The sequence below is a fragment of the Thermobia domestica genome, chromosome 11 (assembly GCF_964235325.1).
Source record: "Thermobia domestica chromosome 11, izTheDome1.hap1.1, whole genome shotgun sequence".
Classification (NCBI taxonomy): Eukaryota; Metazoa; Arthropoda; class Insecta; order Zygentoma; family Lepismatidae; genus Thermobia; species Thermobia domestica.
The window spans coordinates 253,421,737-253,437,779 of NC_137464.1; the positions used below are offsets into that span (position 1 = coordinate 253,421,737).

The 16,043-nt window shown below is 36.7% G+C and overlaps 1 protein-coding gene across 2 annotated transcripts in view; it reads left to right on the forward strand.

Annotated features, from left to right (window-relative positions):
* The window catches only part of LOC145664943 (uncharacterized), a 49,518-nt gene that overhangs the window by 17,064 nt on the left and 16,411 nt on the right, over positions 1–16,043 (forward strand). Inside the window, exon 4 of one of the 2 annotated variants that reach the window (XM_081732061.1) lies at positions 1,572–1,634. The exons of the other annotated variant lie outside the window; for it this stretch is intronic. Within the exon in view, the coding sequence (XP_081588187.1) occupies positions 1,572–1,634 (63 nt within the window). The remainder of the gene's footprint in view (positions 1–1,571; positions 1,635–16,043) is intronic. 2 annotated transcript variants of the gene reach the window in all.

Genomic DNA, 16,043 nt, shown 5'->3' on the forward strand with positions numbered 1-16,043 from the left:
TTTTAATAAAAACTTCTGGCATTAAAACTAGCTTCTTATTGTTAAAAAAAACCTGAAAAAAACTTAAAAACAGAAAACGTTACGTGGCAAAGGAGGAGGAAAGAGTTCGGCTTGCGTTACGAAGTATAACAAGCAGGGACGGAGTAAAAATTGGTTAAAAATAACGTTACGCAGTGTGAATGGCTCCTTAGTGCTTTTGGTGCATGTGGTCCCGGATTCGATGTTTAATGAGGGTCATGGAATAACTATTTCGGTTTACTTGGAAATATCTCTCAATAGTCTTGCACCTTGGTTGCTTTTATTTCAGAAAAGATGTGCCCTAGGTTTGAAAAAAGAAAAAAAGTTCCATTATTTTGGTAACTATCTATAGATATCGGTAAAAATGCTTCTTTTCATAATAAAGAACCATATACATGTACTTACTGTTGCTACTCCATTTTAAAGCAATATCGACCCACGACTTATCAGTTTCTCAGACTTCCAAACGGTGGTATGCTTAAATATCAGAAGTCCTAATAGAACTCCTCTGCCCGTTTGTTGACAGAGGTATCAGGGCAAAACCAGTAAAAGACATCTAGAAGCAGTTTTCTGGAATCGATTGAGCGTCCCATGAACAGGTTTCATATCACCCCTTAACCCTCTAATCAAACCGGAAGCGGTAGAAATCAACAATTTCGAATTTTATTTATTTAACAATCACCAGATACAACTCAGAGACCATTTTATACTGGATATCTAACAACAATAATAAGAAAGGAAAGAATTCGGGAAGGCATCGGCCAGGGCCTGTTTAGTAGGTATCATCCTGGCATCTGCCTGGTGCGACTGAGGAAAACCCTGGGAAACCCTAGTCAGGATGGTCGGCGGCGGGAATCGAACCCACGATCTCCCGAATGCGTAGCTCTACCACTTGAGCTACTTCGCTCGGTCACCACAACATTGATCGCCACAGAACAGATAATGACAAGCAGTTTCTTGGAATGCAGAGTATTAAGAGATCCCATTATCTTCACCTGCATCTCTCAACTAAAACCGGAAGTGACATAAACTACAGGCTTCATTACTAATATTCACAAACCAAAAACGGTAAGATATAACCAAAAGCGATATTTTTTGGAATAAATTCAGCTTCCTCTATTCAAACCCGAAGTGGTAGAAATGAACAATTTTTGGTTTCAAAGTTTATCGTGACAGAACACAGACTGTAATAGCGACAAGCTATTCTTTTTTAATCGATTCAGCGTATGAAGTAAATATATAATCTTCACTCACATTTCTCCACTAAAAGCGGAACTCATAGAAATTTAATACCACTTCCGGTTTCAATATTTGAATTGGCAAAGTTAGAATTCTACTTTGATTGATTGACTTCTAGTTTAACGTTGCCTTTCAGCATCTTGACTAATGAAAAGCCACGTGATAAAAGTAAAATCTCAGCCCCTACTTGTATTTTTATTGGGAGCTTTGTACCCCTACTAGAAATTAAACCCAGGATTACGCATGGACAAATCATACGCGTTAGCTCCTAGGCTACGAAGTGCCAGTTATTAATTAAAGCTCTTTAATTACAGATTGCGATGAGCTGTACGAAGATCAAAATGCTTGCTTGCCTTTACACGAAATGGAGAATAACGGTTAGTATCGTCACTTTGCACAACCTGTTTAAAAATTTTGGAATGAACAGACAGTAAGAATAATGGATAAAACTCAATTCAAGGGTACACATCTGTTATCGTGATTTTCATCAGAAGATTTGTTTCTTTCCTTGAGATCGTTCCACCTGGTCAATTAGTCATACTAGGTTTTCCCACGCGAGAGGCTACGCGACTCTCCCTCTCAGTTGTCATAGTTGTTATCAGCTCCAACCCCTAGGTGGTAAGACTTACACGATCTCATTTCAAGGGTACACATTTTAATCAGTTGTCAACTAGTTTACAGGCCAGTCAACATGGACACCTTTAAAAGCATTACAGGGCTACGTAAGGATAACAATGATAAATTATTCTCTAAACGAAACTCATATTCCATTTATTATGATTCACACGAAAACTATGATTTCTGGACTTTTTCCCAGCAAAAATAATGGCAATATCTAGGTTTATTAAAGACGTACTGTTTTATAAACTATGAACAAAATTGTTAGAACCTTTCTGATCAAGTTACATGAAAGAAGGTCATTGAAACAATAAATTAGAGAGGAACAATACACAACATATTAATGCGTCAGCAACTTTCAAAAGTTTTTTTTTTTTTTTTTTTTTTAATCTTTATATAAATAAGACGAAACGATTCTTAGTTGAGATTCTGGGGATGAAAGTAGAAAATACCCTGATAACATCAAGTTTAATTTTTGATATCCATATGTTCAGTAGCCTAGTCCCTACGCATTAGAAAATGAAATGAAATCTGAGTTTTACGTCCCACGGTTAGGCTAAAGGAGACGGTGATGATGAGTAATGAATGAAATGGTACAATGAAGAAAGTGGGAGGAAACGGGAGAACCCCGAAGAAACCCACGCACACGGTGTTTGTCCACCACAAAGTTCACTTGGCGGGAGCTGGGATTGAACCCGGGACTCCAAGCACCAGAGGTAAACGCTCTACCACTGAGCCACCGCGGTTGCACTTTAATGCTATTGTCTACCAGTGTAAAATTAATGGCATTGGCCACCTTTCGCACAGTGCACAAGCACTGAGTCGCAAGGTTAAGGATGTGCAACAACTGAATGGTGGACATGTTGAACACATCATGTGATTGTATTTGTCTCATATGTGTTTGCTCTCTTTTCATGGTTATTAAAGAATACGTAATGAGATATGTTACAAAGACTGTTTTTCACTTTATCCTTCAATTCGAAACTTCGCACAGCACAGTTCACACATTTCACACATAACATACTCTAAATCTATTCACAACTTCAAAACCGTTGCAGGTTTTGGTACAACAACCTTACCGTTGGGTTTCTCTTTGAACGAAGATGTTGTTTAATATGCCATACGATCACGTTGCTATTTATAATAAAGAAGTTGATTCCAAGATGGCTTCCACTAAGATGGCGAACGAAAACCTTAACCTCGTCATAATGTTTCCCTCTTTCCATTAACATTAATCCCAATTGACCTTCGCATTGACTGTATTTACAGTTTCTCAAATACTTAGCCCGGTCTAGAGTTTGTATTTTACTTTAAAAATATCATCTTTCAAATAGTTCGGACAATCCGGACATTTTCCAATATAGCGAACAAAGATGTGTTAGTTTATTATGTCATTTAAATAATCTTTACCAACATCTATGTCAAATTTCAGTTTGTTAATAATTACTTAATAAGTTCAATAAAATTTAAATCAGTTTGACGGTAGCTTTCGGAATTTTAGAATTTAGAGCTAAATATTTCTAAAAGTATGCGTTTTATGAAAAACTGTCTCTACAAATATATATATATATATATATATATATATATATATATATATATATATATATATATATATATATATATATATATATATATATATATTGTGGTATCTGTGTTCTACAAAACACTAAATTTATCTCTTTATGTTCAATCATAATGAAGATATTGCTATTTTATCTGGATATTGTTAATTTGACACTTCCAGCGGCCATATTCCAATATGGCAGGAGAAGGTGAGCTGAGATTTCAAGGGAATATTAGTATGTTGTTTAGAACATCATTCCCAACATCTATGTCAGTTTCCAGCTTGTTACTAATTTGTTCCTTACTTTTTAGTAATTTGACTGGACTATAACGGCGCATTGTAATTCATTGTAATATAATGTTACTGCAAATATTATATATATATATATATATATATATATATATATATATATATATATATATATATTATAGGAAGTAGCTTTTCAAAGATCTTCACATAAGGCAGAATTTTGTAAATAATACTTATATGATAAGATATATCGAAATCTAGATTTTGTATCAGTTGTGAAAAATAATTGTAGTTATTTCATTAAATAATTCTAAAACTATATGTGGCTTTAGCTCGTAATGATTTGAATAATGATAAGACGAAAGCAACAAGTTTTATGGCTATTGCTGCGTGGTAGTTTATTTCATGTTGATGATTTGTATGACGTCCTTACCTGTTTTGCTTTTTTTTTTTTTTTTTTTTTAAGATTAAGGTTTTACAAAAGTACCTTTTAATTTCCTAGTGTTTTTCAAATATCTGATATTAAAGAAAAGGTCAACTTGAAAAAGGAAATATGGTTTTTATGAAGCATGAACAAAAATATCGTTTATTTTCTGTTCGTATTTCGTTTTTCCATGGATGCAGTAGTTCTCTCCCACTAAAATTAGTCAGAGTATGAGTATTTTTTCTATGAGTTGGCTTTCATTACTGATATTTAGTCTGTATACGGTACTCTGAAAAAGTTCCAGTAGACGTGATACGTGAACAATACAGAAGCATCTAACTAACAAATTTTACAATAATATTTTCGGATAACAATCTAGTTCTACACTTACGATTTTTTTTAAATGTACGCATTAATATACCTATTTCTAAAATAATTATGTTACCTCTTTAAATTCTTCAAAGAATTAGTATCTTAATTATACACAAGAGATAGGGAAAATATATCAATCGATAGAACTCGTTAAGCAGACAAAATTACGTCATGGTAAATCCTCTCATTTGTAGTTTTTTCTTGTTTTTTTTTTTTTTTTTCTTTTTAGAAAATGTACAAAAGCGAATGTTTACGATAATAAAAATATCGTTTGTGGCCAACAATAACAGACTCAATAACACGGCATGGAGCTTCTTCGTAGCTAAGCGGTTAGCATACGCGCCTTTGGCGCGGGAGACCCGGGTTCGATTCCCGGCGGGAGCTCATGTGGTTCGGATTCCACGTTAATCATTAGGTCCACGTCTCACATAGCTTCGCTGCTGAACGGGACGTAAAGCTCAAAATCAATCAATCAATCAATAACGCGGCACCTATATCAAGTTTTTCATTATTACCTCTTCATCTTTAAGGAGATTAAATAAGAACTTTGCCAAAATTCAGAATTATATTTCTAATAATGTGTCCCCTTGAATTGGGATCGTGTAAGTCTTACCGCCCCGGGCAAATGCTGATAATAACTATGACAAGCATGAGAAAGTGGTTACTTCAAGTATGACGAACTCACCAGAGGGTGATGTGGGCATTCACGTGGAACGATCTCCAGGGAAGAAGCAAATCTTCTGATGAAAATGGGCCTAGGACAAATCTGCCAATGGCCAAATGCGCCAATCGTGAAAATGGACAAATCTGCCAATTGACAAATCCGCCAATGGACAAATCTGCCAATTACCAAATGCGCCAAACGCGAAAATGACCAAATGCGCCAATTGTGAAAATGGACAAATCTGCCAATTACCAAATGCGCCAAACGCAGAAATGACCAAATGCGCCAATTGCGAAAATGGACAAATCAGCCAATTGACAAATCTGCCAATTACCAAATCTGCCAACTACCATATCTGCCAATTACCAAATCTGCCAATTACCAAATGCGCCAAAGGCGAAAATGACCAAATGCGCCAATCGTGAGAATGGACAAATCTGCCAATTGACAAATCCGCCAATTACCAAATGCGTCAATTGTGAAAATGGACAAATCTGCTAATTGACAAATCCGCCAATTACCAAATCTGCCAATGGACAAATCTGCCAATGGATAAGTCACCGAACTATCATTTTACTTTAGATGTATTCTTCAATCGGTGTCCCGACAAAACGTACCAGCGACAAAACGTACCACTTGAATTTTCGCGACAAAACGTACCACTTTTGACGACCTGTCATAAATGACAACCTGTCATGGATTAATTAAAGCATTTCTGATATTTATTCCACGACAAAACGTACCACTTATATAAATTACAACCTGTCTTGGACTAATTAAAACATTTCGGATATTTAATCCGCGACAAAACGTACCACTTCAATCTTTTTTTTTTCAGCGTGTTCACAGATTATTCTCCAGATCGAACAAACTTCTCTTAAGGAGCTCCTCCCTGGCTAAGCGGTTAGCATACCCGGGTTCGATTCCCGGCGGGAGCTCAGGTGGTTCGGATTCCACGTTAATCAGTAGGTCCACGTCTCACATAGCCTCGCTGCTGAAAGGGACGCTAAACTGAAATTCAACAATATTTAAACTTCTCTTAAAGGTTCTGTACGTGACAAACGTAACATTAAACACGTTTATCAGTGAGTAAGAGAACACGAGTCTTCCAAAATACATGAGACCAATGTGGGTGCTTACATATCTAACAAAAGAGAATATAATGTTAAGAAACGACTTCCTCATGAACAGGTAAAACAATGGCAGTATAAGGTTGAGAAGAACAGACAGGTAATGTATCGAGTTGTCAAAGTGCAGAAACTCATTGGTAAAAGAGGGCTCATTTACAGAGGAAATGTAGCAGCCTATAAACTGAAAGACACAGCTATAGATCATGGAAACTTTTTAAATATTATTCCTTTCTTAAGCAAATTTGATCTTCCGCTTAAAAGTAATTTAGATAAGGTCACCGAGAAGAGTCATATACGAGGAAGTAAGCAGGATAGTGGTCACATAACTTTTACTAAACACGGTAAATTTTGTTTTGAATGCTATCAACACACTTATCAGAGAAGATATTTCGAAAGAAGTCTCTCAAGCTTCAATATTTTCTGTTCAATATTTCAATATTTCAATACACTACTCAAGATATAGTAGTTTCAGGCAAGTGCTCTGTTATTTTACGGTATGTTGTTAAAATGGTTGTTAAACAAAGTATTGTTGTCATTGTAAAATGCATATCTACCACAGTCCAGTGTCCTTGCGGTTTACTGCTGGAAATTCTTCAGAAGTTGAAACTTTATATTAAGAAGTGTATTGGAAATTCAACCGATGGCTCAAGTAACATGGAAGGACGATATTAAGATTTTTCAATTCACCTATGATCAGTTACACTGTGATTCAGTTGATTTTGAGTTTAACGGCCCTTTTAGCAGCGAGGCTATATGAGACAGGACATACTGATTTACCGGAAATCCGAAGCACATGAGCTCTTGCCAGGAATCGAACCCAGGTCTCCCACGACAAAGGCGCATACGCTAACCGCTTAACCACTAAGAAATTCAGTTACACGTGTGGTGTTACGCTCATATACTCAATCATGTCATATGTGATCTGACAAAAAATTGCATTGATTCTGTGTCATTGTTCTGCTGAATGACTGTGCGATATTTATGCGTGAGTCTTATCAGCGAATGGACATTTGGAAGATCAAATGTTAGCAAAGGCTTCTTACAATTATTGCGGAAACAAGATGGTAGAAAACGCACTGTTTTTCAGAAAAAGTTTGGTCATTTTTCGAACCCAGAAAGTGTTTTGTATATAGAGTTGACCATAATAATTAAGAAAATTGCTTCTACAGAAAATATCAAACCAAAAGCTAGGTGTAAAGCGAAAGGATATATAAAAGATCTTCTCAAGTTCAAAACAACTCGGACAGCACAAATGTTCCTTAAGATATTTCAAGTAACGACCTCTCTGTCAACCTATCTCCAAATAGAGGGTGCTGCTAGTGTAGTCCTATCGGATGGTGCAGACTACTCTGTTCCAAGTGAAAGAGTAGAGAGGAGATGATTTTTGAATCCGTTAAGAATGCAGCATTAAGTTTTGCAGAATGTGCCAATAAATTTGAAGACTTAGAACGTGATTTCTTTCTTTCTTTCTTTCTTTCTTTCTTTTTTTCTATTGACCTGTCGACAATTCGCCTTCAGAGATGGACAAAGATTTTCCCGTGAATATGAAGATGAAGCTGCTTCTATCCAATGACCAGGTGTTGCATCGAAGCATTCAACACAATATTGGACATGGTAGTTTCGAGTATTTCTTCAAGATTCAAGAAGCAATATACTTTATGGATTATTTGGACCCTAGCCACTTCAACCAAGTAACAGAACTTCCAGACGTGCCTTTCGATAAACTTACATATTTTCTGAAAAACTTCACTAAAGAAGTTTCCAAGGATACTATAAATGTATTCTCTTGGACTTTTGAAGGACGTGGATATCCTTGAAAGTCAGTCTTGATGACGAGCACAACCGAGAAAAAATGACTGTCCTGATGGTGCAAGTGATTCAGAATTAGGAGAAAATACATTTGTTTACAAGGAAAGCGAATGCAAAACGTGTTGCAAAATTGTCCAATATGCTGCTTTTTAATTTTGCAGAATTGTAAATTTTGCAGTAATACTTATCCAGATTTCCAGCATACAAATTTTTATTAACTTTGCCCGTAACTCAGGTAACATGTAAAAGAAATTTTTCAAAACTTAAATAAACTGAAATACATTAAAAATAGGATAACGAGTACTATGTCTCAGGAACATTTGAAAACATTTATGTTGATGTCTATTGAAAAAGATTTATTAAAACATATTTCGAATACAAAAGTGATAGATACAGTAGCATCAAAAACTAGTACACTAAAACATTTGCTAATTTTGTAATATAGTATACGTTCTCCTTGAACTTCATATAATATTTTGAACAATTCAGAATAATATACTGATGAAAGAATATCAGGTTTTAATTGTCAATTGTTAATACTATTGACTTACTGTAGAAAGAATGATTGATTTGTGACATTAAGATGCTGGTGGCCCTTGTGGGAGAAAGCGCCCGTGCCCCTCTAATAATGCCTATCCGTCTCTGGTCCAAAGCCTGGATAAAGTGTGATGGAAATCAGCAAATATTCAAATATTGCATATGCAAGATTCTTGCTGGTCTTGGTCTGGCGAGAATCTTGCAGGTATTATCTTGGTGTTGCGAGAATCTTGCAGGCATGGTCTTAGTCTTAGTCTTGGTCTTGCATCGCTACTTTTCTCACCACCAATCTGTTCAATTTTTAACCTTATTTTGGCCGGTATGTATATACTTATATACCGTCCTATCAAGTGGTACGTTTTGTCGCCTGTCATTATTTGATGACTGATTAGAAGACTCTTCACAAGTAGCCCTCCAGGCAAGTGGTACGTTTTGTCGCTTGTCATTATTTAAAGTGTTTTTAGAAAACCCTTCACAAGCATCCCTCAGGGTAAGTGGTACGTTTTGTCGGTGGTACGTTTTGTCGCTAGTACGTTTTGTCGCGTATTCTCTTCAATCATCGTCCCACAGTATTACAAAGAAGAAGAGGAAGGAGAATTTATGAAAGAGCGGAAAAGGGTATTTTAATTTTAATGTGTGTTACTTTTATAAATTCGCAATTATGTTTCAAAATGAATGTTTACTGATGTTGGTTGTTGGAGTTTAGTATCCCATTGCTGTACTTAGGTTATATGAGACGTGACATAACACGTTTGAATTTTAATGCCCTCTCACTGGGAATCGAACCCGAAAAGACTAATGTTTGTTGTAATTATTGGATAGCCAACAAACCTGTTTGGTCTTTCACTTAAGTAGCTATTACTTCAATTCTGTTCATCCGATTATCTTGGTTCATATGCCATTCACTTCAGAATAAACCAAGCTTGCAAATGGTACTATGCGCATGTGTACATGATGTATAAAAGGAAAGAAATTCAAGGTAAAATTGGGAATTTCCCGTCCAAAAGTCCCTTTGTTCAAATGTAGCACCCCCTGGTACGGCCCCAACTAAAGGCACCCAAATATAATATACCTTTAAAACTACTATAGTTTATAAATAATGTATGTGCCAAGTTTCATTGTAATACCTACAATAGTTGTGACGGAAAAAAATATTTCTCAGTTCTGCTAGACAATACCAAATTTCATATAGGAAAAAAGTGAGATAACTATAAAATCAAATTAATCCGAACAGTATTATTTATTTGAAATGAAATGAAATCTGAGTTTTACGTCCACCACTGAGCCACCGCGGCCCTTTTATTTATTTAAGTATGATGACTTATACGTCATTCTCTTCATTTTCTAACACTGCATCAAATTCAGGATCATTGAGGGGTTGAATTGAGGAGGCGAATTTGCGTGCCAATAAGGATTCATACCTGATTTTAGTTTCAGCAATTTGTGGAAGTTTACGCAGAATATATTTGAAGAATGTTTTGATGCGTCTATGAATAGCCGCCATTCATTGAGATTATCGTCTATGTTAAGTTTACTCATAAGACCAGTTAGGCCTTCATAGTTACAACGTAATATGTCACTTTCCACTGAAAATATTGTTTGGAGATTCTGACCTGTTCAAATACGAACACTTTTAGATCTTCAGAATAAGCTCCCCATTTCTTGAGTTTGGATGCCAGCAGTTCTGCGCCACTTTTTGAAAACCCCAGGTAATTTAATTCAGGTTGAGTATCATATGGTGAATAGATAATGATATTTTGGTTTTGTGAGGTTAGGATCGTTGGAAGACGATGAATCTGCAGCAGAATTTGACAATGTGGGTCGACATTGTTCACCTTTTGTTCTTCATCGGGTAAAACATTGGAGTAAGGTACGAGATAAAGAAAAGAAATAAACTGGCTCCCAAAAGACTTGTCCAACAATATTTGCTACGGTTACACCCTTTGTGGTCATATTAGTAAAGAAACGCAGTTTGTCCATTACAAGATAATATTTCCTCGACATACATTTACATTCTTTTTAAGATTAAATAATCGTCTCTACCGTGACATTTTTTTTTTAAAATGCATTTTTTTCGCATTGAATCACTTAAGTTACATTCTTGCACCTGGCAAATTGATGTAAGTTAATTCCCAATAAAAACGGATTTTCAGTTCAAAGTTTGGAAGACATGTTTCACAAAGTTGTTCATGACAGGAAGGTTTATGTTCACTTACAAATTTATGTCAGAAATATAATATTCACATTGCAGGAAACGTATACCTGAGCGTACATACATTGGATGGGCGTAAGTTGAATTCAGATCCGTATTAAAGCAATTGCGACTTCAAAATAAGCCACATTACGTTATATATTTTTTCTCCAATGCTTTATTGTAGGCGATGAATAAGTAAACTAAATAATGTTGCAGTTTATGGCATTATTGGCCTTTTTAAAGTTTTACAGTGTGTATGGATCTTGTAGTTGAGATGAAGAGAGTGATCAGGATGGACGGTGTTTCGCTATTGGATTAGGAAATATCCAGGCTTTTGGAGACAGACGACTCTGGACACTCCGTTACTGATATTAGACTATCGTACGATAGCGATGCCGACTTGGATTTTGAGGTGGACAAAGGTGAAAGTACTTCAAATGATGAAATGCTAATAGAAATAAATGTGGCCACAAAATCATCACATGCATGCAAAGCAAGGGACATACGAATCCCATGAACTGGAAGAAGAAGAAAGCCAAACTTAATCGTAATTTGTGTAAGAAATATGTTACCAGTGCTGGCAAAATTCGTGATTCGCGCAGAGTACCCAATTTTTCATGTAGATGCGTGTACAGTTGGTAACAAACTATCAAAGAAAAAAACCTGGAAATTTGTGCATCGTTTATACTAGAAACTAGGAGACATACATAGACAGAGAGATTATCTTCTGCGTCACATGAAGCGAAGGTTAAAGTTACGCGGAATATATAACACCACTTCCAGAGGCAATACACAGTTGACTATTATTTAACTATCGATGGGAAAATGATACAAGTTTGCAAGCAGTTTTTTCTTTGTACTCTTGACGTTAGTGATAAAGTGTGTCGTTTCGTTTTGCAGAAAGGGCTTTCTTCGGGAAGTACAGGTCACGAGCTTCGAGGGAAACACAAACCGAAACACAGTTTAACATCAGCAGTCAAAAATATTGTAAAAGAGCATGTGCTATCGATGTCCCGAGTTGACTCTCATTATTGTCGATCTTCAACCTGTTATTATTATGTTGAGGCAGGACTGTCGTATGTGAAGCTTTACAACCTTTATAAGGAATACTGCAAGGAGAAGAAAGTCCCACCTGGAAATGTGATGGGGCTGGCTTCATACTGGAAAATTCTGAAAGAAATAAATATCAAGATACACAAGACGAAGAAAGATCAATATAAAACTTGTCAGTTTTAAAAATTTGTCTTCTGAGGAAAAAGAGAGAAATTGGTTTATGAATAACATTTCAAAAGAAAAGAAGCAAGGTAAGAAGAGCAGAAAGACAAAGAAAAAGCAACAAAGGACGATACTCATATAGCTATCTGTTTTGTATGTATGTATGTATGTAGGTGTGTCTGTATGTATCTATATGTTGTGTAGCATAATTCTGGAACGTCCGGAGCAATTTTAACGAAACTTTGTACACATATTACTTATAACCAGGAAAAAATGTTGTATGGGTGAGATACGTCTATCATCCCCAAGACGGTCACAGGGGGATCACATATACAAATAATCGAAAATGACTGGTATTAGTGTCCAATTCTTATGTTAGTGTTCGGGGTCACGGAGATGAATGGTGACTCCCAATGCCATTACAGTAAAATATTGCCTCCACTGGTATGGGAAGTGAGGGGGGAGTTAAAAAAAAAGTCACGGTGAGTATGACATGAACAAAGAATATATTCAGTGGAAATAAAGCGGGTAATCAATCTTTGAAATGAGCATTATATGGGGAGTTGGGGGATTCAAATATTTTGCACAAACTTCGTCATACTGTGCGAAGAACTAGCATTTTAGCTAATATATATAGCCAAACTTGTATAAAACAAGGCGGTGGGTCCGAATTTTACTCGAAGGAATAACAGCGATAAGGACTGTGAGGAGTTTCAGTTATAGACAGATTTCCGTTTTATTCAAGTTCCGGTTTCTACAAGTTTCACTGGATATATAATCATAGTCAACCATTGTCAATACACTGCTGGATGAAGGTCTTTCCAACTCTTTTCCGCAACAACCTATCTTCCATTTCCACTTAGGGGGCGCGGTGGCTCAGTAGTAGAGCGTTCACCTCCGGTGCTTGGGGTCCATGGTTCGATCCCAGCTCGCGCCGTGTGAACTTTGTGGTGGACAAACACCGTGCTCGTGGGTTTTCTCGGGGTTCTCCCATTTCCTCCCACTTTCTTCATTCCACCATTTCACTCATTTCTCATTATCACCGTCTCCTTTAGCCTAACCGGCATAACCGTGGGACGTAAAACTTAAAGATTTCATTTCCATTTCCACTTCCATTTCCTCTTCTGAATGGCTTGTAGTAGGTGCATACACTTGAATCACTTGTAATGTATATCTCTGGGAGAGTTTGACTTCAAGCCTTGCTACTCGACTAGATATACTATCTACCTCAAGGACCTTGTTTTTCAATTTTTTGTTGATAAGAAATCCCACTCCGACAGTCTTGCCACATTCTGATCCTCTGTAGTAGAATAAGTGTCCTTTCTTCAATTCGATTAATTCTTCTTCTTTTCTTCTTACTTCGCTCAATTCGACGATGTCTCAGTTGACTTTCTGTAGCTCTTCTTCCAGCTCCTGGAATCTCGCTTCTGAAGCCAGGGATTTTGCATTGTATGTAGCCATGGTCAGTTTTAAGTAGCAACCTAGTCCGTAACTCCGGGGATTCTTAGCACCCTCTGCCTGCATGTGATTCTGAACGTTGCCTTGCCCAGACACAATTCGGCTTTCGGAGAATAAAGGTCTTCTTGGCTTATTGTGCCCTATCATGATTGTTTAGACAAGTTGAAGGTACAGTATTTGGCAAAAATCACCGTGCCTACCAGGCATGTTGGTGATAGCCCTCCGTGTTCGCCTTCCTATCATTAGGGAAACCTGTAAGTTTTACCGTGGACAGAAAGTTACCAGTCTGCACCACTAGGAGGTACGGATAGGACATAAGTGGCTAGCCCAGCCGGTTCCATACGTTGTCGACTAATTCTCAGCGTGCGGGTCTCCTTCTGGTTTACTACTACTAGACACTGATTCAATAAGAATGTACCAGGCCTATATCGCAGCTAATATTGCACGTAGAGCCTTCAAACAAAAAATTGCATCACCAAATCGTATGTGTAGAATGCAATAAAAATAGTAGCGTGACCAGTGGCTTCTCGTGAATACCTCCAACGGAGAGCAACTTCGAAATTTGCAATGGAAAGTGGTATAACTGTTGAAATCGTTCAAAAGGACATTAAATGCCATGCAACTTTTAGAGGACAAACTTTGTTATCTCCCTTCCCATTTAACCGCTAGAGGCGTTGTTGCAGACTTGTATCTGAGTACCCGTAGCAGGCCTTTATCTCAGCTAATAATGCACATCGAGCCGTCAAACAAAAAAAAAAAAAATGAACTACTAAATCGTATGTGTAGAATGCAATAAAAATAGTAGCGACACCAGTGGCGTATCGTGAATATCTCCAACGGGGGTCATCTGCAAAATTTGACATGGAAACAGGGGTTGGTTGTGCCTCCATTGAAACAAGCGCATAATGGGAGAAACATCGAGAGGAAACATCCTCGCACCATCTGACTTTCACCTAGTAATGCGACCGTGTTGCTGCCAAGGTGTTTCCTCTGAACTTAGATAATTTCGTCACCGGAAATTTCGCCACCGGAATTTTCGTCACGGTAATTTCATTATTGGTAATTTCGTCACCAAAATATTAGCATGTAGGTTATTTCGTCACCGGAAATTTTGACATAGTAATTTCGTCACCAAAATATTAGAATGTAGGAAATTTTGTCATGGCCATTTTTTCACCTTTATTGAACTAAGTAGAGACAAAGTAAACGACCAAAACAGCTAATCTTATCTTAATCAAACTTGGAAAACAATTCAGTTGGTGTTCGACTCTGGAAAATCGAAGTTTCGGATACTTGACGCAAGAACAAACAATAATAAAAGAACATAATGTCAGCTTCAGAAAATGTTAAAAGCACAGGCAAAATTTGTAGCTAATGGATTTATATATCACTATTTACAAATATTAAGTTTTCAAAATTTTAGAACAGAAAATAGAAAAAAAATATAACTTGTTATAATGCAATAAGTGTTTTACAGGTTGATTTTCTACTATTCATAACATGATAGGAAACAACAAGCAATTTTTTTTCAAACATTTAGTTCCAGTGTTATACGTTATGCACAAAGACTGGAGCCGTTTCTGCAAAATCTGAAACACTCTTTTAGTTCTTTTTTTTTTTTTTTTTTTTTTTTTTTTTTTTTTTTTTTTTGGTTGACCCACAGCATCTTGATGTAGCTCAGTTGAAACCGTTTCTTCAACTTGTTGAATTAAGTACTATCAAAATAGTCCAGAAGTTCCAGCTCTTCCTCCGAAGCCTCTTGTATTCCTGATGCACATCTGTTCCGGGAAGAAATGTCAATCCGTTCATTTTCTCCCATAATAGTCATTGCTCTTGCACCGTTCTGTGAATCCAATCTCTTGAACCTTTCTCCACGTTGAGTGAGTCAGGTGAAAAAAAAAGCAATGCTGTACACGAGTTGATAATATTTCTGTGATAGAATTACTGGAAACTTTTATCTCTGATCTCAAATACGGGTCTAGGATGTTTCGGTGTAGGACATTTCGGTGTAGGGTGTTTCGGTGTAGGATGTTTCGGTGCTGGACGTTTCGTTGTACGGATGTTTCGGTGTACGGACGTTACGGTGTAAGGACGTTTCGGTGTAAGGACGCTTGGCTGTAAAGGACGTTTCGGTGTATAGCCTAATATTTGATTGCATTATTCATATGCTTGTAATGAACAGTCATGAAGTGTCATAGTGTAGCCACTCTGCAATAGCGTAAACTGATTAATATTGTAATTAAGTCTCATTGTTATTGCTCAGTCTCTTCGTAACATCAGCGTATTTTTTTCTTTTTTCTGACTTCATGTCCGCCAATTAACTTATGCGTTCCATTTGAACAGCACTAACAAGGAGACTTACGGAAGTGTAATTTACTGATTTGAATGAAACTTTGCAAACTTGTAGAATATCAAAAAATAATCGTCACGTATTTTTTTTTTTTTATTTTGGCTATGGTGCGGATTTCAGGGTAGAAACCACCCTTTGAACGTTAATGGTGGCCTCCAAGCATAAACAGAAAATAATCATTAAAATAGAAGATTAAATGATA